This window comes from Catharus ustulatus, chromosome 8, assembly GCF_009819885.2.
Source record: "Catharus ustulatus isolate bCatUst1 chromosome 8, bCatUst1.pri.v2, whole genome shotgun sequence".
Lineage (NCBI taxonomy): Eukaryota > Metazoa > Chordata > Aves > Passeriformes > Turdidae > Catharus > Catharus ustulatus.
The window spans coordinates 5,488,481-5,516,258 of NC_046228.1; the positions used below are offsets into that span (position 1 = coordinate 5,488,481).

A 27,778-nucleotide genomic window follows, 5' to 3' on the forward strand; every position below is an offset into this window, starting at 1 on the left:
TAAGGCATCAGACTTGCACAGACTGTTTTTTGTTTAGAAGAAAAACACTTAATGGAGTTGTCAGGGAATTCAATGTAAACTGACTTTTCTGTACTGATGGGTGATGGTGTTTGAACGTTTCCCTTCTAAAACACTGGCTCAGTTACCATTCCTTGCATGAACCTGGCTCTCCCAGATCCCAGACTCTCAGCAGCTGTCTTTCCCAGCTGCTGGCATGGAAGGGAGGAGGAGGAAGGGGAAGGATGGTGGGAAGAGGTGGAGCAGCCCAGTGTGCCTGGTGCAGCAGCAGCAGTGCCAGGGCAGACTGTCAGACACGTTTAGGATCACAACAGGTTTACACAGACACTGCAGCAGTACCCCCAGGCTTGTGACCATTCAGACACAAACTTGCTTTATCTGCTTGCTTAAAATAACATGGCTTTAAAAATATACAAGTAGAATCCACATAACCTCTTTGAATAGGTGCATATTAAACAGCCAACCTAGAGCACTGAAGGTGACAAAACAAAGGAGCAAATTGCATTAAGCATCTGAATTTGTAGACTTTTGTTTAATGTGGACCTCTTAGCTTGGCATTCTGTTGCGTGTCTATATTGACCTTTTTGTATAATTGAAGTAGTTTCAGATATGCACAGCTGCTTGTTGAACACAGTCCCATGCTTGACAACTTCTGGAACAGGGATGGATAAGAACTGAATAAGAATTGTAGGTCTACCACAAGAAACACTGGATAATACTCACATTTCCTGGATGGAAATTGGCTTATTAGAGCCAGCTCTGTAGAAGTATAAATATCACAGGGATGATGAAAAGCTGCTGTCCTCATTTGAGTAGCTAGTTCTTTGACCTTAATAGATAGGGAATTATTACTGGGCTGCTGTTCTATGAAAAATGCTCTTCATGGGTTTATTGTTCCCTTCAATGGGGCAGATCTTTTTAACTCCACAAATAATTTGTTTCCTTTAGTGTTGGGTTGTCAAGCGTGATGGGAAAGACGAGTTGATACAATTTATTGCTTATTCCAAATATTCCAACTCAGGTACTGACTGGGGGGAAAATCATCCTCTTAGTTATTGAAAGGACTATTTAATTTTGCTATATAACTTTGTTGAACCATTTCTACTTGAGTCTTACTTGCATCAGACAGCACAAGGAGTCTACACAAATACACCTTGGACTCAACTGCTTCGAGCTGCTGTTCCATCCTACAGCTGCTGCACCAGATCTTGTACAGTCAAAGGCTGGAAATATTTATTCCTTGCTTTGGTAAATTGCAAAGCTTGTGTTCTGTACAGAATAAATCTGTTCTGTATATTTGCAAATACTCAGAGAAAGCTGAGGTGCAATGTTTCTATCTTGGCTTCTTTCACTTACAGGTACATGCTGTGGTTTGGTAGGAGGAATTTGTGTTTGTGACGTTATCTAGGAATGATTTCAGGCTAAGAAAAATAAAATGTGAGTGTTTCTAGGATACTATTCCTAGGTGAAGCTTGCCTCCTGCTTGGGTTTATGTATTCTATGGAACAAGGATATGAAGGTCCAAAAACATCTCTTAAATCACTTACGGATATTTTCATAAGGGAACAAATCTATATAAACTTGCAGTATGCATGTAACAAGATCTTGTTCCAGAAGTGTAACAGCTGTTCACATGTATTGCTGATACATTTTGGAATGGTCAATACCTGAGGTCAGAAAACCAGCAGATGTTCAATGTATGCTGTATTTTGAAGACTTAAACCAATACACAGGGTGATGCTCTATCCACACTGACTTCTGAAGGAGTTCCTTCCAGCACCTTTCTGTTCTGAGGGGTTTTATGGAAGAACACAGAAACTGTCCTACAAGATGTATGCATAGACATTTGCCAAGGTATGTGCAATTTTACTTTGAATTCGTGTTCCAAGGTCACTGTCTAGTGCCAAGTGTCTGACAAGTTGCATGACTTAGAAGCTGATGTTTCCTTGGAATGCTTCTACAGCAAAATCTTACTGAAAAGTATTTCTGGAGTCTCTCCTGTCTGTGACTGCTGAATAAAAGGAAGACAAGATGCAAGATACTTGTTAGAGGGATCCAGGTATGTCTGAGTTTACTGAGGCTGTAGAAACAGGCATTCCTTTGTAATTATTTTTGCTGTAGAAAATGCCTATGGATACTTGAATTGTGAGATCAGATTCGGTTGTTGCCAGGGCCATGCATCCTTCATTTTCCACACTGTTTTGCTGTGTTTCTCACTTTAATTATGTTTCTGGTCAACAGAGCTGTATTTGCTTTTCATGCACCAGGAGACAAGTCTGTTGTATTTGCATCTGGTTCTTAGCAGAAACACACTGACCTCAGGTATCATTTTTAATATTCCCTTGTAATACAAAAATCTTTGATTTCTGTTGTCTGTACCTGTTTTAATATTTAAAGGTGGGTGTTGAAAGCATGTGTTAAGTATCTTTTTTTTTTTTTTATCTTCAGGTTCATACCAGACTGAACATTTCACAAAAGCTGGGCTTTCTTTACTGCACTCCCCAGTCAGTCCTACCTGTGTGTAGTCCAGAAGGCCTTAGAATGCTTTTCAGATTTTGATGATGCTTTATTTAATTTCTAGTTGAATATATGAATATTTTACCAAGTCAAGTTTTTATTGCTGTGAAATTGCTTATTGAAAACCATATTTCTTCGTAATGAGACTTAATTAATGGTGTTGCTTTGTTTTTGAAAGATAGGTTTACATACTGTAGGTAAAAAAAAAGCTGTTTGCCTTTGAAATTTAAAGGCAATATAAATGGAAAATGCAATTCTTTCTTTATAGAACAAAGTTTAAGAAAAAAACCAAGAGTGGTTTAGCAGTAAGGTTGTTATCAAATTTTAAATATACATTTAATACTAATCTAATGAAACATTTTGTTCCCTGTCAGATGCAAAGAGCATAAAACTGTAAAAAAAAATTCACAATCACACTTAAATGTCAAGTTTTGAAACACTTGGTCTGTTTTTTTCCTGAGTGCAATTTATGGAGAGAGAGAGGTGTAAGTAATGTAAGGTAGGAACACTACTGGAGTTACTCAGCCTGTAATTCACTTTCTGCATGTTTGAATTCGCTGCCAGACTTTTGCAGTCTGTATTTTGGCACGCGTAAAGCTGCTGGAGTTGGAGGTACTGAGGAATGTTCCACAAGATTAGGGATTAAAGTTGACCCTGTGAACCTCCTTATACTAGAAAGTATTACAAAGGAGTGAGTCAGAGCTTTCTGTGAGTTCAAAGAGGAGTGCTAGACAAATTCCCCAGATTTATTTAGGCAAGCCCGAAATAGAATATGATTTTCTACAAGAATTCTCTTCAAGGCTGTTTTAATGCTGTGTACCTGGCAGGAAGGTTATGTTTAGATTTACTCTGTGTGTATCTTATTAAAGGATTAAAACCTTTTATTGCCTGTTCTTTTACTCTGGTGTCTCCGAATCTTCAGGCAGTAACTGCATTTAGCTAAGACTTACAAACCTTGGTTTGAAACTAAAAATGGTCTGTTGGTTTAAGGTTAATAAAACTCAAAAGTGATTCTTGGTTTTGAACTGTGAAAAACCACCCCAGATCTTAACATCCAGTCCCATTGCTTCCTCTGAAGGGCCCAGGGTTAACCACACTGTGCTGTGTTCTAACAACTGGTCACTCATTGCTTTGTGGTGAAACTGAAAACGTCTGTGCTGAACCCAGACATCTGAGTCCCTGCAGCTTCATGATGCTCTGTGCATTTCAGCATTGGCTACTGTGGAAGGAAAAGCTTTCAAGCCGTGTTTGCCAGCCCATCATGAACATCAAGATGTTAAGATGAACACTGAGGAAGTTTGAAACCTACTTTTATTGTACTTGTGATACTCTGAACAGTCTGGGATTTTTGAGCAGGAATTCTTGATGAAAATGCTTCATTTTGTGGCCAGCATTTAGTTTGCTGTGCAGTATCTAGTCTTACTTCTGCTCTTAACCTTTTAAAGTCTTAAATCTGATTTTAAAGGGCTGGGATTTTTTGCAGAGAAGAGAGTTTCCTATTTTGAAGGCCTCCTTTCCTCATTTTTAACATTTCTAATTTTAAGTTCTTACAATCACGTAAGTTTGTTCCACCTCTACTGAAATTAGTTGCATTATGTTGATGTAAATGGAATCAGGTTTAAATCATGAGTTGGGGTTCTCATAGTCTTGATTAATTTTGAGTCTTTCAACTGCAATTTGGCGTTGAAATGAGCTGTGCATTTTATGAATTTTCTGTGGTGTTATTCATAGCTCAGCGCGTTCCAGAATAGATTTTTGCAATGGCAACAGCTAAGCACAACTCCTTTCATTTCTTTTCAAATCCAGCTATTTAAATTTAAGTAAAATTACTCTTCAGAATACAAGTCAAATTTTAAAATAGCATCTTTGTCTGAAATCACATTATCAAGCGTGTGTCTGCCTTTTTGGGTGTCTTGCACATTCTCTTTCCCCCTACACACGCTCACACCTATTCCTGCCTGTGTCAGTGGGAAATTTGCTGAATTTTACCCAAATTCAAAGCTGGTTTGGGATGCTGAGCAGCCCAAGGCTTGCTCTTTCACACTATGTGCTAACAAGTCATGCATGTGCAGAGTGGAGCAGGAGGAGGCTCACAAAAGCTTTCAGGGTCACTTTTAAGGACATTTGACTGAACAGTTCTCAGTTTTAATGGTACCCACTTCCTTGGGTGTGAATGCAACAGTGTGGTAAGTGCTCAGAGCACACCATCCTCTCTCTATTGCTGGGACTGCAGCCAGAGGTTATGAAATGTATGTGTTCATTTTTAAGGGAAATTTTGCTTTGAAATTAAGGAAAAACTGTGATGCAAGGTCTAAAAACCGATGTAAAAACGTAGAGATGTGGCATGAGGACACTGGCACAGTTTGAATTAAATCATAATTTGCTGTATATGGGTATTACAGCTTATTTGTGAAAAAGGATGAAAAAACCACCAGCAAATGAATCGTGCATGAAAATCTCCACTGAATTCACCTGGAAGGGAAATTTCCTGGAGTCACTTTGTCTGATGAAGAACTGGGTCTTGAACATGAGAGCAGGAAACACCAGAGCAGCATCGGGAACACAACGCTGAGAGGGCAGGCACTGGTGTGCCCCCCTGGGATTCTGCCTCTACGGGAGTGTTCTCAAGGAGAAGGGGCAGAAACACATCCTGGAAACATTTGTATCAACGGGGGAAAGGAACCAAAAATGTCTTGGATTCTAGAGGTCAAATTCTGGCAGATCTGTAGGTCAGGTTTCCTGCTATATGAATGGACAAAGAGTTGGGCTCTGTCTGACTTCCAGCCATTCCCACAGTTCTTAGGTACTCCCTCAGCCCCAAATCCCTGACATTATCTTAAAGCGAATCCAGTAACTTGTCAGTGCACTGGCTCGAAGACGATGCAGTTGTCCTAGGAGTATGAGTTCCTAAGACTTAAAATAGAAACTTTGGGCTTTGTGACCTGATTCTGAAAGAAAAATAAAATCTGGTGATGTCTGTACTGCTTCAGTGTAAATGTTCTGCCTGGAATACCTGGCACTAGTGGATATGACTAAAAAAAGCTTTGGGAAGTGCATGTCCAAGCTGTCTTCTCCCACCCTGCCCCCTGCTCCTTTCCCTGTGCCTCTCCACGTGCTTTTCCTCTCCCAGCTGTGCCCTCGGGCCCTGCTGCTGCTGGGTGTGACACCCTGCTCTTCTGATGCTTGCACGGAATTTCCAGTTGTGTCCCAGATGTTGTGCCTGTCTCACACATCTGCCTGGAAGCGCCACGTGCAGCTGCTGAGCAGTTCCCTCAGCAGAGCAGCAAACTTTCTTATTTTTTTAATCCACCCTAAAAGCGAAGAAATCTTTACCAGCTAACAGCTTTTGGCCCGGTGCTGAAGGCAGAGGTCCAGGGGGTGCAGGCCAAATCCCCTCAGCTGGAAGGTATTGTGCTGTTGTTTATTTTGGAAGCACAGATGCAATTGATTCTTGCCTTCAGTCTTCTGGTGTCACCAGTTCCCAGGAATGAGATCTTGGCCTTGTGCATATAAGTGGAAAATATCCATAATTTTCAGTGAGATGGGGAGCCCATCCAAGTTCCCTCTGTGAACCAAGCTTCTTAGCAATGTGAATTCAGGATGGGATTTGGCTGAGGTGGAAATAAAACAACTGTTGACTTGTCTGCTATTAGTGGTTTCTGTGATTTTTTGTGTATTGGTGATATTTCCAGTGGGATTGAAGCGCTCCCATTGCCTCCCACTACTGTTTTGCTGAGGTAATTGTCTGTTTGATGGCTTGCAGCTTTGTCAGAATTACACAAACTTCTCACATGCTGGATTTTTGAACAAATACATCGGTAAAAAACATTATTTCTGAAAGTGAAAGTACCTTTGTTAAAATTGTAATGATGCTTTTCTGTTCAGAAATAATTATTGGAAGAGCAAAGGAGTCACTCTGACACAAAAAGCTTCTGTTGGTAAGACAGGACTTAACTTCAAGAAGGTGCCCGTGTTGGGAAGATGTTTTTGCTTACTGCACCTGCTCTAAGTGGTTAAAGCAAAGACAGGAGGGTGGGGATAGGGACACTGCTGTCCCGTGTCCACGAGCACGGTGACAGGAGCAGGCTGAGGAGCCGGGAAGAGTCGGAGGAGGGATGGACAAGCACGGAGACCGTAACAGGGCTGCGAGCGGGGGCGGCGTGCCTCGGCTGGGGAGGAGAAGGGAGCGAGGGGGTGCAGCCCCGCCGCTGCCACGTCGCACGGGAGGTCCCGGCTCCGTGGGATGTCCCCGCTCCGTGGGATGTCCCCGCTCCGTGGGATGTCCCCGCTCCGTGGGATGTCCCCGCGGGGCCGGGCAGGTGCGGGGCTGGCGCCGCTCCCCGGGGCGGGGCGGGCCGGGGCGGGGCAGCGCGGCCGCCCTCGGGCTCGGCAGCGGGGCCGAGCGGCGCCCGGGATGTTCAACCGGGCCGTGAGCCGGCTCAGCAGGAAGCGGCCGCCCTCAGGTAACGGGGCCGGGGCGGAGACCCCCGGGCGAGCCCGCGGCCGCTCCCGCCGGGGGAACGCGGGGCCGGGTGCGCTCCGCTCCGGGCCGGGTGCGCTGCTCTCCGGGGGGAGCGCGGGGCTCACGGCGCTCCCTGGGCCCCGCTGGCTCTCGGGGCCGGGCCCGGGGCTGCTCATGGCCCCTCGGGGCTGCTCGGTGGCCCCTCGGGCCCGCGGGGATGCGCTCGGGGCGCGCCGGGGCAGCCGCGGCGCTTCCCGCGGAAGAGGGAACCGGGTCCTGCCCGGCTGCGCTCGGAGCTGCTGCTGCTGCTGCCGGGGCCGGGGCTCTCATCAGCCCGTGTTGTTCAACTCCACGCTGGCTTTGAGGAGTTTGCCTTTGGAGAGAGCGTTCCAAGCTGGAGCGGAGATTTCCAAGGAATAACAATGTAGGGCAGCGCGGATCCTCTGTAGACAGGCGCTGTGTGTTTTGTGTCCCCGATGCTGCGAGTCTCTCGGTTCCAAGGGGTGATGTTTGATATCTGTCACTGCCGAGACATTTGGGCAACAGTTGCAATTTCCAAATCCTAGAAAATAACACTGTGTTTTGTGATGAGCAGGAAGAAGTTGCAGTCTTTCTAAGAAAAACCAAATGAGATCTTTGTCTAGAGTTGTTTGGGTTTTCTGGGGTTTTTTTGGGTTGGGTTTTTTTTCTTGGTGGGGGGGAGGGAGGCAGGCGAGGATGGGGTGTTTTAAAGGCTATATGTCTGGTGAACGCTTCCAGAGATGCTACAAAAGAGGAACGTCCCTTTAGTTTCCTTCCTTGTAGTTAAAAGTGGAATCCAGTAGCCATCTGTTGCTAGAGACAGTCAAAAGAGGATGTTGAGCCTCACGCTCTGAACACCCCCCACATGCCAAGGACAGCTCTGCTGTAGCAAAAAGGTCTAAAATTCAGCTGCCACTAGGAAAGAATTGTTGTGCGAGGACTCATCTGCTGATGCTTGGATACATGGAAAGTAAGGGAATTTTCCCTTTCAGCTGCTTGCTTATGAAGTTTCCCACTGCTTCATGCCTTGGATTTATTAATTCCAGACTGGTGATTGCTCCTGGGTAGGCATTCAGGTGATTGTAGGACAAGACAAGGTATTCAGAGTGCTTTTAAAGTAATAATAAAATGGCTTGCAGATTTGTGATCCAGGTGGATGAGGGGAGATCTGGTCAGAAGTTCTTCAAAAAGAAATGGAAGCAGCTTTTCTTGTTGTACATCAATGCTTAAATATTGTGAGGAATGTGCTGTTTGTCATTGTGAGCGTTTGTGTGGCAGTTTTTGTTGGGGAGGGTGCAGAAGGTGTGTGCAGGAAGGAGATGGGCAGAACAGGCTGGGAAGGGATGTGTTCAGCAGGGCTCTGTGAAGGGTGGGAGTCTGTGCTGCTCGATATGGGGCCACAAAGGCCACGCTATCAACAGCTGGAGAGTGGCAGCAGCTCGGGAAAGCTTCTGGAAGGCAGAGTGATCAGCATGTCTAACTCAATTAGCCGTGTCTGAATCACTCCTTGCATGGGTTCCCATAGGTTTTTTCTCTTTGTGCTTGTCAAAAACAAGGGCCAGGACTGTGAGTCCTGACCTGCAAAGTTGTATATATTGATGGTGTTGATACTTCCTGGGATTGCAGCCCAAGTTCCCGTTTGGAGGATGCAAATATTTGGCATTTTTGATAGCACTCTTCAGCTGATAATGACGGCGTTATTAGTGCTGCACTTACCGTTCTGCCGTGCACAAAGAGCCTTTATCCACAGCCTGCTGCTGCAGTGCCATTGTGTGATGGGAAGGCAGCTCCTGCGAGGTTTTCCTCTAAAATAATGCTCCAGATAATGCAACTGCCTCTTGCTGGCTTAGCAAGGAGTGCTCTGAAGAATGGTGCTGTTAAAAGAAGCACTTAATCATTTGCTGCCTTGGTAGGAGCAGCTGGCTGCTCCCTGCACATTGTGCGAGCCGTGGTGTCTCTGAAGCACATTTCCAACTCAGTGGAAAGTTTGCTTCAGCAAAAACTCTTACAACTGTGCTCTGCTGTGCGTGCCTTTCTCTGCCTCTGGCTTTCCAACCCGTGTAAAAGACAGCAAGCTCTGCTCTGAAATTTAATTAGCACGTTATAATGTGATGAATGCACCGTAATGTAAGAAATGCAGTCAGCCTATTTATCATCTGGTGCCTATTCTGTGTGTTACTTTTGCAGAAATATTGGTGGGAGAACTGCCATTTTGTAATGCCCTTTGTGATGCACAAAATTATCTCCCAGTTTTTAGTAACAGCAAATGTCTGCCTTCCTCATTTAAATGATCATTTAAATGTATGTACATTTTGGTTCTTGAACAATGGGATCAAGCTTGTTGTTTCCAAGGCTGTGTTACCTAACTTTGTCAGCGGATGATTTTAACAGGAGAAAGTTATCCTTTTTATAAGTATCAGAGATAAATAGATGTCAGGAGGATCATTCATGTAACTACACTGCTGCATTGCCTCCTCCAATGAATTGTTTCAGACTCATTAATTTGCACTTCAGTGGAAGTATGATTTTTAAGGTAATTTAGTAATAGAGATGGATTTGGGGATCAGCTTCTGGAGTCATTTGTGGGGAAAACCTCTTTCCTGTCTCTTAAACTCTTAAAAAACTCTGAAAATCACAAATCTGCTACATGAAACCAGCACATGGAGCGGGAAGTTATGATCCTGACTGAGGGGAGGTTGGGTCACTTTTGTATTAGAATAAATGTTGGTGACAGCATATTTAATGGCATATAATAAAAGTACCCAGTAGTTTTAACACCCTCATAAAATTTCAGGGTGCTTGCTACCATCATCTGCAGCCTGTTTGTGTTTGTGCTGAAGGGGAATGTTGATGTTTTATGGTGGTTGCAGAGGAACACTGGGCAGGGGATTGATGGGGCTCAGCCTGGTGTTCCCAGCCCTGGGGTGGGCAGTGCTGGGAGCTGCAGCCTGGGCTGAGCTGGGATTGCAGCTCTGGGGGCACAGCCTCTGCTCTGGGGGCATAAATGAGGCAAGGGAGACATGGAATAAATGGAATAAATGAGGCAAGGGGTAAATGGAAGGGTTGCAATGGACAGACAACAAAAATACCACAGTATTTTTTGGGTTGTGGGGAGCTGGTTAAGTGAGGAAATAAACTGAGTACAGTGTGCTGCACAAGGCTCAGCAGAATGGACATGTAGGTCCTCCCTTCAAAACCAAATTTTGTTCTGTTAGGGCTGCAGGGGGAGAATTCAGGAACAAGAGGAGTAGAGGGAGCAGGGTTTGGAGGCTGACAAGGAGGAGAGGGGGCAGAACAGAAATAGAGGGGTAGAGTTGGGCTGTGCTGGGTAGGCTGGAAGTGAGAGGAAGATAGGGAAAGTGGTCAGGGAGGATAGAGAATGGCCAGCAGTAAAACGGGAGATCAGTCACAGCAGCAGAAGAGAAGCAGATTGATGTATCCTGGTTTGTGGAAGGACTTATTCTGACCTTTGCTCACCAGAAATTTTTCTTTAGTTTTTCAAGGGCCTGGGTCTGCATTGGCTCATTGAAACACACTCTTTTCAAAGTTTACATTCATGTCCACTTCAGATTAGGCTGGATAAGAAACACTGGGAATCAAATGTTCCCCCTTGTGCTGTGTGCTGAATCCTGTGCCCAGAGGGGGACAGGGCTGGTTCTGCAGCCACGAGAGCTGCACACACACACAGAGCTGCACACACACACAGAGCTGCACACACAGAGCTGCACACACACACAGAACTGCACACACAGAGCTGCACACACACACAGAACTGCACACACAGAGCTGCACACACACACAGAGCTGCACACACACACAGAGCTGCACACACACACAGAGCTGCACACACAGAGCTGCACACACAGAGCTGCACACACACACAGAGCTGCACACACAGAACTGCACACACAGAGCTGCACACACACACAGAGCTGCACACACAGAACTGCACACACACACAGAGCTGCACACACAGAGCTGCACACACACACAGAGCTACACACACACACAGAGCTGCACACACACACAGAGCTGCACACACACACAGAGCTGCACACACAGAGCTGCACACACACACAGAGCTGCACACACACACAGAGCTGCACACACAGAGCTGCACACACAGAGCTGCACACACACACAGAGCTGCACACACAGAGCTGCACACACAGAGCTGCACACACACACAGAGCTGTACACACACACAGAGCTGCACACACACACAGAGCTGCACACACAGAACTGCACACACAGAGCTGCACACACACACAGAGCTGCACACACAGAGCTGCACACACACACAGAGCTGCACACACAGAGCTGCACACACACACAGAGCTGTACACACACACAGAGCTGCACACACACACAGAGCTGCACACACAGAACTGCACACACAGAGCTGCACACACACACAGAGCTACACACGCACAGAGCTGCACACACACACAGAGCTGCACACACACACACAGAGCTGCACACACACACACAGAGCTGCACACACACACACAGAGCTGCACACACAGAGCTGCCACCCTGCTCCAGGGTGAGCGTGAGCATCACAGCCCAGCCCAGCTCCTCAGAGGGCTTTGTGTTCTGCTGCAATACACTGGGCCATTCCCACTCAAATCTCACAGATTTCACGGAGATTAGATGCCCAAATACTTTGAGTCAGGTTTCTAAAATAAATTTTTCAAGTGCTGATCAAGAACCACATCCTTTTGTGCAAAGGGAGGCAAAGTGAGGCCGTGTTCACTCGCTGTGCTCTTGTCACATGTGGAGGCTGCAGCTGTGGTTTGGAGGCAATCCTTGGGTTCTGGCTCCTGACCTTTAAGCTAGCAGAGAGTTTCTGAAACAAAATCCCCTCTCCTATCAAGGCAGAAGAGATGTTCATTCATTTAGAACAGTTGGTAAAACAAACAGACTCCACAGGTCCCCACCAACCACAGCTCAGGAGGTTCTGCTGTCATGCCAATATTCTGTAGGGCTTTAACCTCAGCATTATTTCCAGTCACCAGCTGGAAAGGGCTTCTGCTAGTGTGTATTTATATATATATACACATATATATATGTATATATGTATTTCTGCATAGAGAGTTTTTCAAGATAATAGTGAGGATTCATTTCATGGTGAAAGAAAGGTTTTTAAAAGCAGAGCTTAAGCCAGATCCAACTTTCCAGCAAGCTGGTAAGGAGAAATTAAGGAGTTATAAATAGAAGCTCTGCTTGTTATAGTAAGAGTTTTGTGCATCTCTTCAGTGCATTGTGACCTGAAGTGCAGCTCTTACCCTTCTGACTTCCCTCCTGTGTTCCCAGGGCATTTTGTGTGTTAGAGGAGAGGAGGCTGAGCACTTTATGTCTGTGTTAGAGTTTCTCAGATGAGCAATAGCATTCCTGGAGTTTTTCCAAGTGATAGGTTTTCTGAAGGGTAGCCAGCAAGCAGGGATTTTTTGCCATCACCAGCCTTGAATGAAATGCACTTGTTCTTGGGATAGAGAAAACAGAAATTGTATTCCATCTTTCCTGCCTGTGAGAAGGCTGGCTGGCACATCAGATGTGGGCACAATCCAGTACACCTCATAAAAGGAGAATTTCAGGACTTGTAAACAAGCAGTAAATTCAGCCTCTTGCCCAAAAGTAGACTCAGCTGGACTGAGGTTTTTCTGCTGGGTGTCTTTCCTTCCACTGGACTGGGTTAATACCTTGGATTGGTTCTCCTGCTAAACAAACCATTATTTTTCATTCTCTCTCTGCTTTTACTAAGCATCCAGTTTCCAGTGATGATTGTCTTCTTAAAAATAAATTTCAAGTGTGACTGACCAGAAGTTCCTTTAGAGAAGCCAACATTGTTGACAGTGCCAGAGGAGAATATGGCTGTGGTCATTGTGTTCCCCTGGCAGAAGGTGCTCGAGCTCCTATAAAACAGTGACAGTGCCTCCTTACATGCTCATGAATTATGTGATGTAAGGAATTTTTGCCTGCTTGCAGGCAAAGCAGAATTCAAGTGTCTGTATGTGTGTGTGTTTATTTTCAGTTTCATGGTGTTTCCTTTAAAGAGAGCAGCTGAAACCGAGAGTGCAGGGGGAAATGGGGGAGACGTGCATGTGACTGCTAGTTGTCTTTTCTAAAGAAGATGCTGTTTTTTAATGTTTGTGGGTTTTTTTTTTTTCCTCCAGAGATAAATGATGGTGAGGGCCACCCAAGCAGCAGCCACCAAACCTTGAAAGGAACCTCGAAATGGGCCACATCCCTGGAGAGCCTCCTGGAAGACCCGGAAGGAGTGAAACGGTTTAGGGTCGATATATTAAACATGGATATTTACATAAAGCAAAATTCGGGTTTTAATGCAGGATGAGCCTCAGCATGAAGGGTGCAGAATGAGCCTCAGCATGATGTGTGCCAGCACTGTGAGCTGAGGCACTCATCCCTCTAGATATGGCAGAGCTGGAGCTGTGCCACTGGCAGAGCTCCTGAGGTGGCACTTTTGCCCCCTCAAAAGGCACAGACAAGACTTTTGGCTGCACCTTCCTGATGGGATCTATCCTCTCTTGCAAGGATTAACAAGTTCCTGTTGGACAAACTGCAGTCCCTGAGCCACTGCTCCCTCCTGCCAAGCATTATTTATCACTGAGCTCCTGGGCTCTCCATTCTCACACGCTGTCCTCAAGCACTGAGCTGCCAGGAGCAATCTGATGATTCTGTGGCTCTTGCTCTGTGTTTAGCAGCTCTACTGAAAATATTCCCTTTCAGTTTACTACAAAGTGTGGGCTGGTGCAGCTCAAAATGGCTTGAAGTTTAATTAGGTGAGGGTGGTGAGTTGGTGTTTCAAGGCCTCCTTGCCACATCAGATGTGAGAATAGGAACTGCCTACTTGAAAGTGCTTTTGCCATCCCATACTGATAAAATGCACTGGGATAAAATGGTTTCCTGCCAGACTGGTTTGAAAAGTGAGCTAAACAAGAGTTGCAAAACACTGATTTTAAATTCTTAAAAAGAAAAAAAAAGTAATCTTGGTGCTGTTTAATTCCCAGCAGTATTTAGTCTCTATTTTCTAACACTGGAGAGAGAAAACTGATGATCTCAGAGCTATAAAAGTTTCAAGTATTACATTTCATAAATTAATTTAATGTACATTTTTCCCCTTTTAAAGCATGCCTCACTTTTGGAGGAACGTGCTGCCTTTAAGCAGCATGGAGAGCACAGCTACATCTTCTGCTTCCGTTTGTTTAAGTGAATTTATTGCCACTGCTGATCATGTTTAGAAACACTTCTATTTGTAGAGATTTTACTCATTACAAAAGTCAGAAAGATACTACACGAGAATCCCAAGTGATTTGTGACTCTCATTAAAACAGTTCATTTTACTCACCTGGTAATGAATTCACATATCTTTGGATTTCCCTTTGAGCAGTGGCTGTAAAAGTGCTCGAGTTATTTAAGGGAGACTGAAGAAACTATTCCTGTTAGTTACTGGCATGGTCTGAGATTAGATGCAGCCCATCCTCCTCCTGGAATGTGCCTTCAAAGCGCAGAATATCAGTGTGCAATATCAGTTCTGCAATAAATGCAGTGGTTCTGTGACACTGGGTTGGGTAAACTCATGGTAAAGTTAATTGTAGGCAGCTCCTAGTTCTGACAGCTGTAGTAGGAAGAGGGAAAAACAACAGAGAAACTGGATCCTAACTTTTGTGTGTTTGTTTTTCTCTTTCCTAGGAATTTTTAAAGAAAGAATTTAGTGAAGAAAACGTTTTGTTCTGGTTAGCATGTGAAGAATTTAAGAAAACACAGGGAAAAAAGCAGGTATGTTTCCTAAATAAATTCTACTTGTCAACAAAGTTTACTTAGCAGAGCTGGAGCTAAAACATCTCTGTTGCATAATGTGCTTTGTGTGAATGCAAATAAATATGTTTGAAGAAATTGTACTAAAATCATCCTGGTGGAATTGTTTGGAAACACATCTGGTTCTATTTCAAATCAAAACAAAGTGCTGAAATTGTCAAATTTCCCATGTTTTGAAACTGAACTTTTTGTAGTTTCTAGGGAGTAGCAAAAGTTTTGTTAATGCAGCGATGTTGCATCATCTTGTTTGCAAATATGAAGATATTTCATTCAGGACTTTTTTAGAGCACAGCAGCTATTACACAGAAATTTACACCACCGTGATATCTTAGTGGAACATAAAAATAACAAATGGCCCAAACAAAAATATTTTACAGCACCAAAATGAAACATTTTGCTGTATCAAATTACAAGTTACAAAGCAAAAGGAGTCTGTTTAAACTTTTTTGCTTAAATATTTATTCAAATTGATGTATACCTGCAGAGCCTTTTCATTTTGATGACAGCTCTATTTTTCTAGTAGGAAATATTCGATTGGAAAATTTTTCAACCAGACACCTCCAATAAGTTTTTTTTTTTCCCACTGCTTGGATCTTGGGTTACATTTAGATCCACCAGGGACACAGGATCCACTTCACATTTAGACTTTGAAGCCTATAGAGTCAGGCTTAAAATATGTACCATGTTTCATTTGCTTGTTTCTCAAAAAGTTTTTGTGTCTGTTTTTTTGTTTGCTTTGTTGTTTTCTTGAGAAATTTCAAGTTTATTTGCTCTTTAAGAGTTCATTCTGTGAGTATGAAATTAAATGGTTTGAAAACTCCAAGTGAATGTCCCTGTTCTTGAAAGTCAGATCCTAATTCTCTTTTTTTTTTTTTTGAAATTCCACTTTTATGCTTTTTACCTGAGTGCAGCTCTTGTTGCCAAAGGGCAGATTTCAGTACCATGAAGAGGTGAGAGTGGGAAAATGCCCTTTAAACCTCTTCCAAATGAATTACAGAATCACAAGGCTGGAAGAGATCTTCAAGATCATCAAGTCCAAGCCATGCCCTAACACCTCAACTGGACCAAGGAATAGCAATCAGATGGGAGAGCTGGGCTAGGAGAGGTGTTCTGAAGTGCAGGTGTAAGAGGGCTGTGTCCAGACTGCAGGATTTCTCTGTTAGGATCAGTCAAATATTGTCAGCTAAAACAGTTTCCCAGCAGATTTTCAACAACAACAACAAAAATTTCCCTGTCTTTCCAAACAATGTATTTTGGGTAGGGGAGTCTGTGTTCTGTAAATATCCTGTGTTTTGCACTGGAAAAAATTCCCCTCAAAACAATTTGCTGGGTTTAGCTGTGAGTATTTTTTGGGTATTGATAAATCCATGAAAGTACAACAATACTGTTTTTTGCAAGAGGAGGGAAATGTTCAATTTGACTGTGAACTTTGTAACATTTAGTAATTCCAGTTTTGTGTATTCAGCTGCTTCCCTCCCTCATTAAGGTCCATGAACACAGAAAGCCTTGAGGAAAGAACAACCAGTCAGTCGACTTTTCTGTAAATCCCACACTTTCAGTTGGATAATAATCATATTTTGCCTTGCTAAATAATTTCCATGTTTTTAGCTGATTTAGGATTGCTAATTTAGGATGTCAGTACAGAAAATTTCAAGTGATGTACAGGGATAGGATCTTGGTGAATCCTTCAATGAATTGCCAAATAAATGGGCAGAGACTTATCTAGGTTCTATTTAGGTTAATTATTCAGTACCAGTCATTCCACAGTGTGATCAGCCTGGAGTCTGGTGTTGCCCAAGTTATATCTGAATAAATGTGCTTTAGAATGACACAGACTTACAGTGAGTTTTTGAAGCCACTGCTTATGGGTGGCTTTGTTTAGATAATTTACAAAGCTAGGAAAAGCACTAAAAATAGAAATCTTTCCAGTGTTTATGGTAGCACGAAGTGTGGATTTTTCTTCTGAAAGTGACTCTTGCAGAAATCCCTTTTCATCTCTCTATTGTTCACACAGTATTCTAAAAACAGTTTCTTACTTGTTTTGTGATTTGCTTCTCCTTAAATCTGGTTTCCCACACAGATTAGCTCATAGACACTGGGACTCTTGGTCAGATGAAGCTGATATCAATTTAACCCAGGCTGGAGTGAGTCCAGAGGAGGCCACAGAGATGCTCCAAGGGCTGAGGCTGCTCTGCTCTGGAGCCAGGCTGGGAGAGCTGGGGGTGTTCAGAAGGCTCCAGGGAGACTTTCCAGTGCCTAAAGGGGCTCCAAGAGAGCTGGAGAGGGACTTGGGACCAGGGATGGAGGGACAGGACAGGGGAATGGCTTCAAACTGACCAAGGGCAAGTTTAGATGAGGTATAAGGAAGAAATTCTTTGCTGTGAGGATGGTGAGAGGTGATCAATCCTTGGAAATGTTCAGTGCCAGGCTGGATGGGGCTCTGAGCAATCTGGTCTAGCTGAAGATGTCCCCTGTCCCTGCAGGGGACCTTTAAAGTAATTTCAAACCCAAACTGTTCCATGATTCCATGAATGGGATTTTTTTCCCCCTCTATTTTTAAAGGATGAGATAAACTTTTCATTACTTCATGTGAGAGTGCTGCCATGGGGCTCTGCTTGGTCAGTTTAAACTTGCCCAAAGGTCACCACATGAGCATCCATTGTGCCAGGGGTATTTATTGTTGTTGTTATCGTTTCTCTGCCAGCCTGGGGCAGTGTTTGGTTTTGTACAGGCTGCTGTTCCATCAGTGGATGATCCAGGCAGCAGGGGAGGATTTTGGCAGCTGCAGAGCGAGGCAGCAGGCAGACTGCACTGACAGGTTTTAGATGGACTGGGTTCAGCCCATCTTTTAGCAGGAAGGTACAACCTTCCCCCTCAGCTCAAGACACATCTCTGTAGCTTGAAAAAAACACAAAAAAAAGAGGATATCCCTTTAAAATTGAAATTAAAATACAAATGTAATGTTTAGTGAAGACTGAGAAAGCAATTGGGTCAAGTCCACTCATAGCAGTGAGCTCTGCTGCCACCCATGTGGCCCTCGTGTCTTTAATTACTGAAATGGGAGTGGTGGGGATAAGGCAATAAAATTTAACTTTAAATATTTTGTTGGAGTTAGATGTTGTTGCATTTGTGACTGTTAATGAAACAAACAATGTGTCAGTCATGCTGCTTCCCAGGTTTTAAACGCTTCTCCTCTTGCAGCTGAGCTTCAAAAATACATTTCAGACTGTAATAAATGCTTCCAACAACGGGGAACATTTTCAGCTATTGCTAAAACCCACCAAAATGTCCATGTTGAAGTTTTGTAGTGGGTGATTCCAGAACAAAGTCCTGCACATTCAGGGGTTTCTTCTGCTGCTCCCCCGTGGAATGCAGCGAGGGTTCAGCAGGGCTGGGTAGTGCTGCACAGCTGGAGTGCTGGGAGCCTGCTCTGAGCACATCTGGGGCTCCCAGCCACCAAGTTTGGAGCTGGGCTTGACCTTAGGAGAGGAAGTGGGAAGGAATCTTGTATCCACTTGAAACAGTGAGGGGATGCTGTGGGCAGAGCCGTGCTCCAAATGGGAATCTGGCACGGACACTGGGGAGAGCACACAGATGGGGCTGAGGGCTGCCAGAAATCCTCTAATAACCACCTGTGAACGAGATCCCAGCTGAAGGGCTGCTCCACAGCACAGTCCCCTGTGCTGAGGCTTTAGTTCCAGGCTGATGCAGAGCAGAGATTGCCACGAGTGAGCAGGGACAATCTCTGCCTCCCCCACCTGAACCTGGCTCTGCCTGAGTGACATTTGGGGGGTGTATGAACACACTGGCAGCTTTAACTGTTCTTTCTTTTTAAAGCAAATTATAAGCTGTAGTTAATCAGCTGCTGTACTACTGAAGCAAAGACACAGAAGAGCAGTTCTATTTGCAGCAGAACCTGTAACATTCAGCTGTGCATTTCCATTTTTCCCCACTGCTGTAAAGCCAGGTCCTCTCTCTGCAATGGCCTCCTCTCCCTACCACAGCTCTTTCACTTCCTTTCTTTGTTATTCTTCCTCAGAAAATCCAAAGAGCCTCCCTGTTTCACCAGCCTCCCACACAGTCCTGTTGTTCCTCTCCATGCCCTTTAAACTTCCTCACAGTTACTTCTAGTTTTGTGTTTCCTCTCAAGCCTCCCCCTGCCCTTTCTCTGTATTGCCCAGCTTGCTCCTGTGTCCTTGGGCAAGCAGCACCTTGTGCTGGGGCTGGTGAGGAGCTGCCTCTGCCTTCAGTAGCCAGCAGCAAAGAACATCCTGGCAGTCTAAGTAGAGCAGATAACTTTTGAGCACACGCTGCAGCTTTTCCCTTGGTGTGTGTGCTGCTTTTCCTCTTTCTTTTCTCTTGCTGATCTTACATTGAGTCAGCAGGAAGGTAATTTTTTTTTTCTCAGTCCTTTTGCCCCTCTCTCAAGTATGGTTGAAATTGGACAGCAGTTCCAGGTTCCAAAATCATTGAGGTGGGACTGGCAATGCAGTTGCTCATGCAATAACAGCCGAAGGTCCCTTTACTGTGCCTGCATTAGGACATTAACTTTGCCACTTGTAGCAGTCACACCTTTGATCTCTTGGATTAATTGCTCATTTAGAACAGAAGTGGCTGGCCCAGTCCTCCCTGAGCTGTGAAACAAGTTGGAAATTGTTAAAAACAGTTCATTGTGACCTAATGCACCTGACACGTAATGTTCTACCCACCAGATGAATAATGAGTTTTAAAAAGGAATACAAGAGAATGGGTGTCCCCTTCAGCAGTGAGAGAGCCCCAGCTCCTTAGGCCTCCTGAATGCTCAAACACATGCAGATTTTCTTCTAATTACCCCCAAGTGTAAATGTATAGCTGTAAAACATGGAAGTAATTCTGAGACTCCTTCATGGGCAGGATTTAAACATTTCCTTCTTCAAGGCACAGCCCTTTAGCTGGTGCTGGCTGGAGCTGTGGCTGCTCATTACAGATACCCTGGGGACACTGGTGAGTGCCCAGGGCTGGGGATGGCCCCGAGCAGCTGCTGCTGGGCTGCTTTCTGCATGCACAATTCACATTGCAGCAGGGGGCTTGGCTCTTGCCTGGCTTGGTTCTCTTCTCCCTCTCTGGCTTCCTCTTATCCAACCATCTGGTTGAGGGGCCTTTCCTTGAACTGCAGGGGATTGCTCACTGCTTTGAAGCTTAAAGATGCTGGTGGGGTCAAGATGTTCTTGCTGTTACTGGTTTGACAAGGGGAGAGCTCTGAGATCAGGGCAAATACCAGCAAACAGCTTCATGCAGCTCACACCCTTATTTATCAGCTCTCAGAGGCTATTGAGAGTCCTGTCTTTGCCAATCAGCCAGGCTGTTGGTGCTTTCTTTAATCATGGAGTTGGTGGTGTAGGTGAGCTGCTCTGAGGTAATGGGTTAGACACAGTGTGGTGTGACAGTGTTACCTGGCAGTACCGTGGGTTATACACTAACCTCACTTCATTTTCCCTTCTAGTAACTTCCCAGTTTTTATTCCTCTGGGTTTTACCCATACTGATGATCTGTGAGGAAAAACATTTGTCTCAAAAGCAAAGACGAGGTGTAGTTGATGCTGAGCAGTTTAACATTGGCTGCTGAGGTTCAAACATCTGCTGTGCCCTGTGAGCTGAATTTTGGCAGCTTTCACTGATGTCACTGCAGCTTTTGGTCTGCAGGGGTGTTCCTCTTCCAGTACAAATGAACATGCACAAGTAAGATGAACCTGATACAGAGAACACTCCCACAGCAAATAATTCTTTAAATAAATGTCCTTTTGCAGATGCAGGAAAAAGCTAAAGAGATTTACATGACTTTCCTGTCCAGTAAAGCTTCCTCCCAAGTCAATGTTGAAGGGCAGTCCCGTTTGAGTGAGACCATCCTGGAGACACCTCACCCTCTCATGTTTCAGAAGCTCCAGGACCAGGTGAGGTTATTTACTTCAATAACACAATTTCATTCATTTTTGTCTGATTTTAGTGAACTCCTTCCTAGCCATGGCCTGGATTGAACAGGTAAGCACAACTTCCATGCTGGGGATACTAATGCAGCTGCTCTGAGATATTCCAGGTTCTTGGCCCCATCTCACTACAACCAATTAATGAAGAGACTCAATACAATCATTCTAATTCCAGCTCAGGGCTTTCCTGGAAAACTGGATGGAGTTTTCTCCTGGCTTCCTGCGTGGGTAGCTTGAGAATCACCCAGATTAACTCAGTGCCTTCGTTTTCCTGTGTATTCACTTGTTCTGAGTCATTGCTGATGTTTGTTTCTGTAGTTGCCACTGGTTTCCTTGAGAGCTCAAATTTCTTCATTTTACTTTGCTTTGGCATTTATATTGATATGAATATAACACAATTTTCTGAATACCCTCCTCTTCTGTCATGTGCAAGACTTAGAAGAGTTGGTCTCTGCTTTGCCTTTCCCTAAAGAACTTGGGAGGTCTGGTAGAAATTTTGCAGGCATGTCTTTAGGTGGTAAATTTTCTTGATACTTAGCTGATTTCAAAGCATAAGTTATGAAGTGAGTCATTCTTATCTGCAGCTTTCCAGCACTTGCAGTACTATTTTTAATTCCTGTACCATCCTCAGGACTACCTGTATTTTCCATTTGGCTCTTTCCTTATGTGGAGAAGCAGCACAGTGATTTAAACAGTGTTTTCAGCCCATTTCAATCAGGTATTGCATACATTGGCTGGGTCACTTGGAGGGGTGTGAGCAGCAAAGGCTCTGCTGTTTTACAGACAGATTCCAAGATATTAGCAGTGGAAATACCTGAAATCCAATTTCCATGTGAAGAAACAGTTTTTGATGGAAAAAGTTCTGACTTGGGAGAAGGAAAGGAAATGTTCTGGTAGATTTAAGCACTGCAGTTCAGAGTGAGTGACTGTAAGAGGGAAGCTGGAGGGAATACTGGAGTTAAAATATTTGCTGTTCTATCAATGACATGCACAGGGAGAGCCAAGGATTAGTAATACCTGAACTGGAAACATACTGGACTAGTGCTAGAGGAATCCCACTAGTGTGGGAAGAAAATCTGTGAGCTTTTAAAAACAAATGCAGAGCATTTATGGGTCATTGCAAGTTTCCAGTGCTTGAAGCTACTGTTTATTGCTGTTAGATAATGGCTCAGAAGAGTTATGGTCTTCTCCAGTTTTCAATCCTTATAAAGTTATGAAGAGTGGTGTAATTTGTTCTCTGAAGAGCAGTGTTAACCACTGCTGGCACTGTGTAGTAGGAAAAGGCAGAGCTGGAAGGCCTCAGTCTGGTGTAGAGCAGGGCTGGTGTGAGAGCTTCAGATCTCCAGAGAGCTCCTGATTTAACTGGGGGTACTGGTGGGGTGTGGGCTGCTGCTCATGGGGTGGCCTTGAGTGCCCCCAGGCCGTTTGTTTGTGCTGAATGAAGTGGTGCTGGAGTGGTTCATAGAAATCCATGTGCTTAGAATACTTGTGGGGAAAATGTTCCTGCTCCAGAAAGGCTGGGGGAGAGAGAGGGAGGGAGGGGGGGGGAAAAGAGGATTCTGCTTTGGCACATGATTCAGAACTCTGCCCTGTGTGTTTGGCTGACCAGACTGCAGAAGATTTTGATCTTCAGTGCTCTGTCTCTCTGGGAGATGCTTTGAGTGATATCAGAAAAAGAGGGGTCTAAGTTCTTAACACAGGCATGATGTTTTAGCAGGAAATATCTGCTTTACAATTTTTTTCCCTTGAACTCATTGGATAAATGTAATTCTATTGCAGTTAGCCAGTGCCAGGAGGTATAATTTGATTTTGCTTAACCCAGGAGTTCAGACCCTGAAGATCATGCTTTACACAGAGTGGGTGTTTTGGCATTTTTTTTCATATTCCAATATGTAGCATAAAGAATAATATTTCCACAGTTTTAGATGTGAACTTATATATTTAAATACGTAAGCAAATAGTGGTTAGTAAAATCCACCATGTAATTTACTTTTAAGGGAGCTATTTCAGCAAATGCACAGACAAGAACAGTCAAGTTTTAGGTGTTTGCTGTATCAGTCCAGGTTCCTTGAAGATGTGAAATGGAAAAGGAGTTTGTTTTTTTTTTAATTCCTAGCAAAGAGTTGTGTTACCTGATTGTACTAGCAGTTGGAAGTGAGGCCTGTAAAGGTAGAGGACTTGTCCACACATGGAATATCCACACATCTGCAGGTCAGAATCCAGAAATTTGTCTTAGAAATTCAGTTATTCTGAGCATCATAAGAAAATAATCAGTCCTGAAACATGACTCAGAGAGGCTCCACCAGTGAAATAATAGACTGAGGGTGAGGCTGGCTTTGGTTTTGCCTCAATTATAGTTTTGAAGTTTACTTTTTTCTCTTCCCCTCTGTTTCAAGACCAAGCAAAATATAGTCCTGACCTTGACACCTGAACAGATTCCAGGCTCCTCTCCCAACCCTTTTGTTTTCAGAAAACTCCAAAAGTGTTGTAGGTTTGTTTTTCCTTTTGTCTGCAGTGGGTATAAATAGAAGAGCAGCAGTTATGCTGAGGGATGAGCCTGAACTGAATCCCTGGGAGAAAAAAGCTGTGCTGGGGCTGACCTCATGTTTCCATGCTGGCTGTGAGAATCTCTTGGCCTAGTGAGAAGTGTAATTAGACAAATTTAATCCACCAGCAATTTAAACCCACATTTTAACTGGCAAAATACATCTGTACCAGGTCAGCTCTTTGTGGCAGGTTCCTGCAGCATTTTTTGTCTGGCCTGAGTCCAGTCTTGGCATTTGGTCTGAAAAGGATGGGAGAGTGGCACAGGTTTAAGGAGCATTGGCTAAACCAGTTGTTTCAGTATTTGTGTAAATTATTCAGAAGCTTTCCTCAGTTACCCAGGGCTGTGCATGGTTATCCAGGAGTCACTGCAGACAGAAAGGTGCAAACAGGTCCCTCTCTTTCCTCAAAGTTCTGCTCTGTCCCTCTGAATTCCTTCCAGACACCCTTCCAGGAGGATCTGATCATCCTCCTCACTGACCAGGGCACGGCACCTCTCACCTTCAGTAGTTGGTGCAAAGTTGGTTATTGTGAAAACCATAATTTGATTTTTGAGCTAATGTGGAGGTTATTGCCAAGCAGTGACCATGGAACCCACACCATTGTTTCCTACATGCTGCCCCTTGGAGAGTTGGAAGTGTGTTTTATCTAAAATGTCCTGCTCTGTAGTAATGCTGTAGTCCAAACAGAATTAAAGTACATTGGAATTAATGCATCCCTCTCATTTGAAATCTCATTTTGCTGAGGTAATTTGCTTTGTATTCTTTTCCCCCTCTTTCCAGATATTCAATCTCATGAAATATGACAGCTACAGCCGCTTCCTGAAGTCAGACATATTCCTAAACCACAAGAAGAGTGAGGAGCAAGAGGAGAACTCACCAGAGGCTCAGACTGCAGCTAAGAGAGCATCAAGGATTTACAACACATGAGACACAATGGATCTCTTCAGGAGAGGCAATACAATAAGGAAATTACACTCAGGAACAGTCTAGGTTTATTGCAGTTGCATTTAGGGCTTGGAAAGCTCAAAACCTTTTTAGGAGATACTTACCTTCTTAATTGCTTGAATGACTAATTGTTTTTGCATGATAGCTATTAAGCAAGCACCCGTGGAAGGACTGTTTCCCAGCTAAGAGGCTGAGCTATTCCTCCATAGCATGAATTGCCTTTCATATTTCACAAGTTAAAATGCTTTCAATTCTTGTATTTTCTTTTGTGAGGCGTCTCGGTGATGGGAAATGGGAGATAGTGTGGTTGGGTTTTTATTTTTGCCTTGTAATTTTTATTTGGGACTAGCTTTTACATCCTGAACTGCTGGGAGAAGCAGTTGAGGAGTGCATTTCACATTAGTGTGTGGGTGAGTCATTCATAGCAAATTTAATCATAAAGGGACAGCATCTTTCAGGGTTAAGCTCAGTAGAATCCAATCCCTTCCTGTGTGACTTTGTTCTTTCAGGGTGATGTCTGTTTTGCTTTGCCTTTATTGCTGAATCAAAACACTTCCCTAGTCATGATTTTCATTTTTGTATCTCCTAAATTTCCCCCTTTTTTTTTTTTTTTTTTTTTGCAGTAGACAATCACCTTCTTCAGAGGATGGGATAACCTCTATTCCCTTGGGAACAAAGGCTCTAAAAGAGACAGAATCTCTGAAGAACTAACTGCCATTAGGAAATGTGACAGTAAATCAGTAAATATCCCTCTCAGGGCACACTGGTCTCAGCAAAGCTTGGCTTTGTCCCTCACACCAGTGTGACATCAGATGCTGCTATCAGGAAGCATCTGGTCTCTCCCAGGTCTCCTGAACCATCCTGCTCTGTGCAGCAACAGCTTTGGCAAAGGACCAGCAAACCAAATCTGGTTCTGTTTTAGTCAATTTTTTCTGCTAAAGTCACCCAGCCGAGTTTTGTTTGCCCCACTCAAATATTTCAGGGTTTCCTAATTGTGATTTTGGAGAGCTGCAGTGGAACAGGGAGTTGGTTTTGGGGTTCAGCCACTCTCACATCAAGCTTGAGAGCAAGGGGAATTTATTTCTGCCCTGAGCAATCAAAGGTTGGTAGAGAAAGACATTTCCAATGAGCATTCCATGGGAATGTGTCAGCACTGCAAAGCACATTTTGGCATGGAGTTTTTCATATATTTTTTGATTAATTCACTGCAGTGTTACTAAGTTGCAGTTTAAGCTGGGAAAGTGTATTAGCTGCTTGCTCTATTTACAAGCTTTGCAGCTGTACTCTGGCTGTTTCCCACTCTCTCATTATTTACTCTTCCATTTTTTGCACTGCTTGTCTTGAACTTTTGTTTATGTGCTGGCTAATCTAAGTGCACAGTTAGCTTTTGAACATTTTGTACTTTTTTTTGTGTGTCAGAAAGGCCAGATATGTTTCATACATTGCTGTCACTATCAGTGTTTAAAATCTAAGTCTAGTTTGTCATTTTTAGAATGCAAACTCACTTGGTAGACTTGATTATTTCTTTTAACTCTGAGCCACTCTTGCAGGTATTATGTAAAGAAAATTGTTTCCATGGGCTTTTCCCTGGTTAAAAATGGGGATGGAAGTTCTGATTCTTCCCCTAGAGCTCCATGCTCTGTTCATTTTTAGGAAAACAAAGAAGAGGTCAGTGCCTCCATATGCATGTTGTAAGGTGTAATTCTTCTGCACTGAGTTAATGTTCTTTTTATGCTCTCAAAAGATTAATGGTGAAGTCATATTACTTCAGGCACTTTCAGTGGTATTTGACCTCATGCTTAAGCTGTATTTCAATGTTCTACTGAATAAGAATGAACTAAACATCTGCATGGATTTTTATTTTTTTTTTCTCTAGTGGGGTCTAGGACGTGGGACTTGCCAACTATTTGTAATCTCAGGATTACCTCTTTTGAAAGTCCACTGTCATAACAAACTCTTAATGCCTGCCACAGCAGAGGACAGAACTTCTGATAGCATTGAAGCCCTTGGGAGTGGGCAGCTTAACCAGTTTAGGACCTGGGATTTGTATTTTCCCAGTGTTAGCTGCATTAGTCCAGTGATATTGAAAAATTCAGCATGGGGACGTTCATGGGAAAAATGCAGAACGAGCTCTTAGCACATTCATCACATGGATGCACAGCAGATTCATTTTTAATCATATTGATTTAAAAAATGCATGAGCAAGGGAGAAGAGTCTTTGACTATCATGTTTTAAAATGGTAATAATAGAAAATAAAACCAGGAGCCTTAAGAACAAAGGTGGGGTTTTAAAGAGAGAAAATAAGTTTGTAGCTGCTTATGAACAACTTTCCTTGGCAGTGTGTTCCCTATCAGGTTCTGTCTTTGCTCAGAGCAAATGCCCCACATGAGTTGGCACAAAGGTGCTTTACACTATCAGGAGACAAAAATTACTGAAATGGAAATGTATGTTTTAGCAGCATCTCTAATCCTGTAATGTTCATTTCAATAGCTATTATGTTTCTAACCTAATGTACCTTAACCCATAAAATTCTTAATCTTTGAGTTGCTCTTTTACCTCAGAGGTAAAAAGTTGATTGCACCATTCTCTTTGTGGTGCCTGGGTTTGTTTGATTTCTCTACAACACCAAAAAGTAGGCTTGCAATGTGCAGAAAGCAAAGATGTTTTTCCTATTCATTAGATTATCTGTATTTTTCAGTAAAAGGGCAATCAAATTAAAACAATGCAAGCAGATGTCTGTAATTGCAATTTGTGTATATGTGGGGAAAGTTGGTATTATTGCAAACTTGCTTCTGAAAACAGGTGATACTTACTCTATGTGGCACAGAGCAAATCACACAGACAGAAAAAAGAACAGTTTCCCTGGGAGTAAATCCTTCCTTCCAGGAACAACCTTGCATCCAACCTCAGGCTGTAAGTGGGTGCTCAGAGTTGCTTTATGTAGAGATCAAAGATAGGATCTACTCCTCTCCACAGAACTCACACTGAAGGTATGAGCACAGAAAACAAGCAAGAAAAATTGCATGCCTTAAACTCTACCCTATTTTGTGTTTCTCAGCTAAAAAATAAAAATATTCTACAACCAAATCTGTGTGCTGGCAGCTCTTTTATGTTCTGAGCAAAGTTTGGGTCGAGATTACTTCATGTCCTATAATTATCCATTTTCAGCTCTCAGTCCTTGCTAACACAGTTTACACTGTCCTAGTGTAAACCTAGTTGGGTTTTTGTTTCTTGGAAGAAGGAATGGCACAGTGGGGCTCACTTCTGACTGGGCTGTGGTCTGAACAAATTGCAGTAAGCCCTTGAACAGGGGCAGATGTTTTCAGTACCTGCTCCATCTCCCATTTCTTTTGTTCCTGCTGCATTTTTTTCATTGCATTTGCCAGTCCACTGGTGTGGAGAAGGAGGGTTTGAAAAATCAGAGGGAGGGAGGGAAAAAGATTTTAATGTTCTTGTTTGGATAGCAG

At 43.6% G+C, this 27,778-nt stretch overlaps 1 protein-coding gene and 1 long non-coding RNA gene across 3 annotated transcripts; both read left to right on the forward strand.

Moving 5' to 3' along the window:
- Positions 1–1,359: 1,359 nt before the first annotated feature.
- Positions 1,360–5,524, forward strand: LOC116999218. Its single transcript, XR_004418540.1, has 2 exons — positions 1,360–2,340; positions 2,467–5,524. It is a non-coding gene; the product is annotated as an uncharacterized LOC116999218 (long non-coding RNA).
- Positions 5,525–6,906: 1,382 nt separating this feature from the next.
- Positions 6,907–27,398, forward strand: RGS10 (regulator of G protein signaling 10). Of its 2 annotated transcripts, none has more exons than XM_033066653.1 (5): positions 6,907–6,998; positions 13,195–13,313; positions 14,732–14,818; positions 20,643–20,786; positions 24,146–27,398. In XM_033066653.1, exons 1-5 carry the CDS (start codon positions 6,950–6,952, stop codon positions 24,290–24,292), a joined length of 546 nt encoding a protein of 181 aa, XP_032922544.1. In that variant the 5' UTR covers positions 6,907–6,949; the 3' UTR covers positions 24,293–27,398. The 2 variants fall into 2 exon arrangements, with proteins under 2 accessions (XP_032922544.1, XP_032922545.1); XM_033066654.1 differs by lacking the exon at positions 6,907–6,998 and adding an exon at positions 7,815–7,988.
- The last annotated feature ends 380 nt before the right edge of the window (positions 27,399–27,778 follow it).

Coding starts and splice junctions, on each gene's coding strand:
- RGS10 (XM_033066653.1), top strand. CDS start 6,950: ATGTTCAACCGGGCCGTGAGCCGGCTCAGCAGGAAGCGGCCGCCCTCA. Junction 6,999..13,194: donor CAGGAAGCGGCCGCCCTCAG/GTAACGGGGCCG, acceptor TTTTTCCTCCAG/AGATAAATGATGGTGAGGGC. Junction 13,314..14,731: donor AAGGAGTGAAACGGTTTAGG/GTCGATATATTA, acceptor TCTCTTTCCTAG/GAATTTTTAAAGAAAGAATT.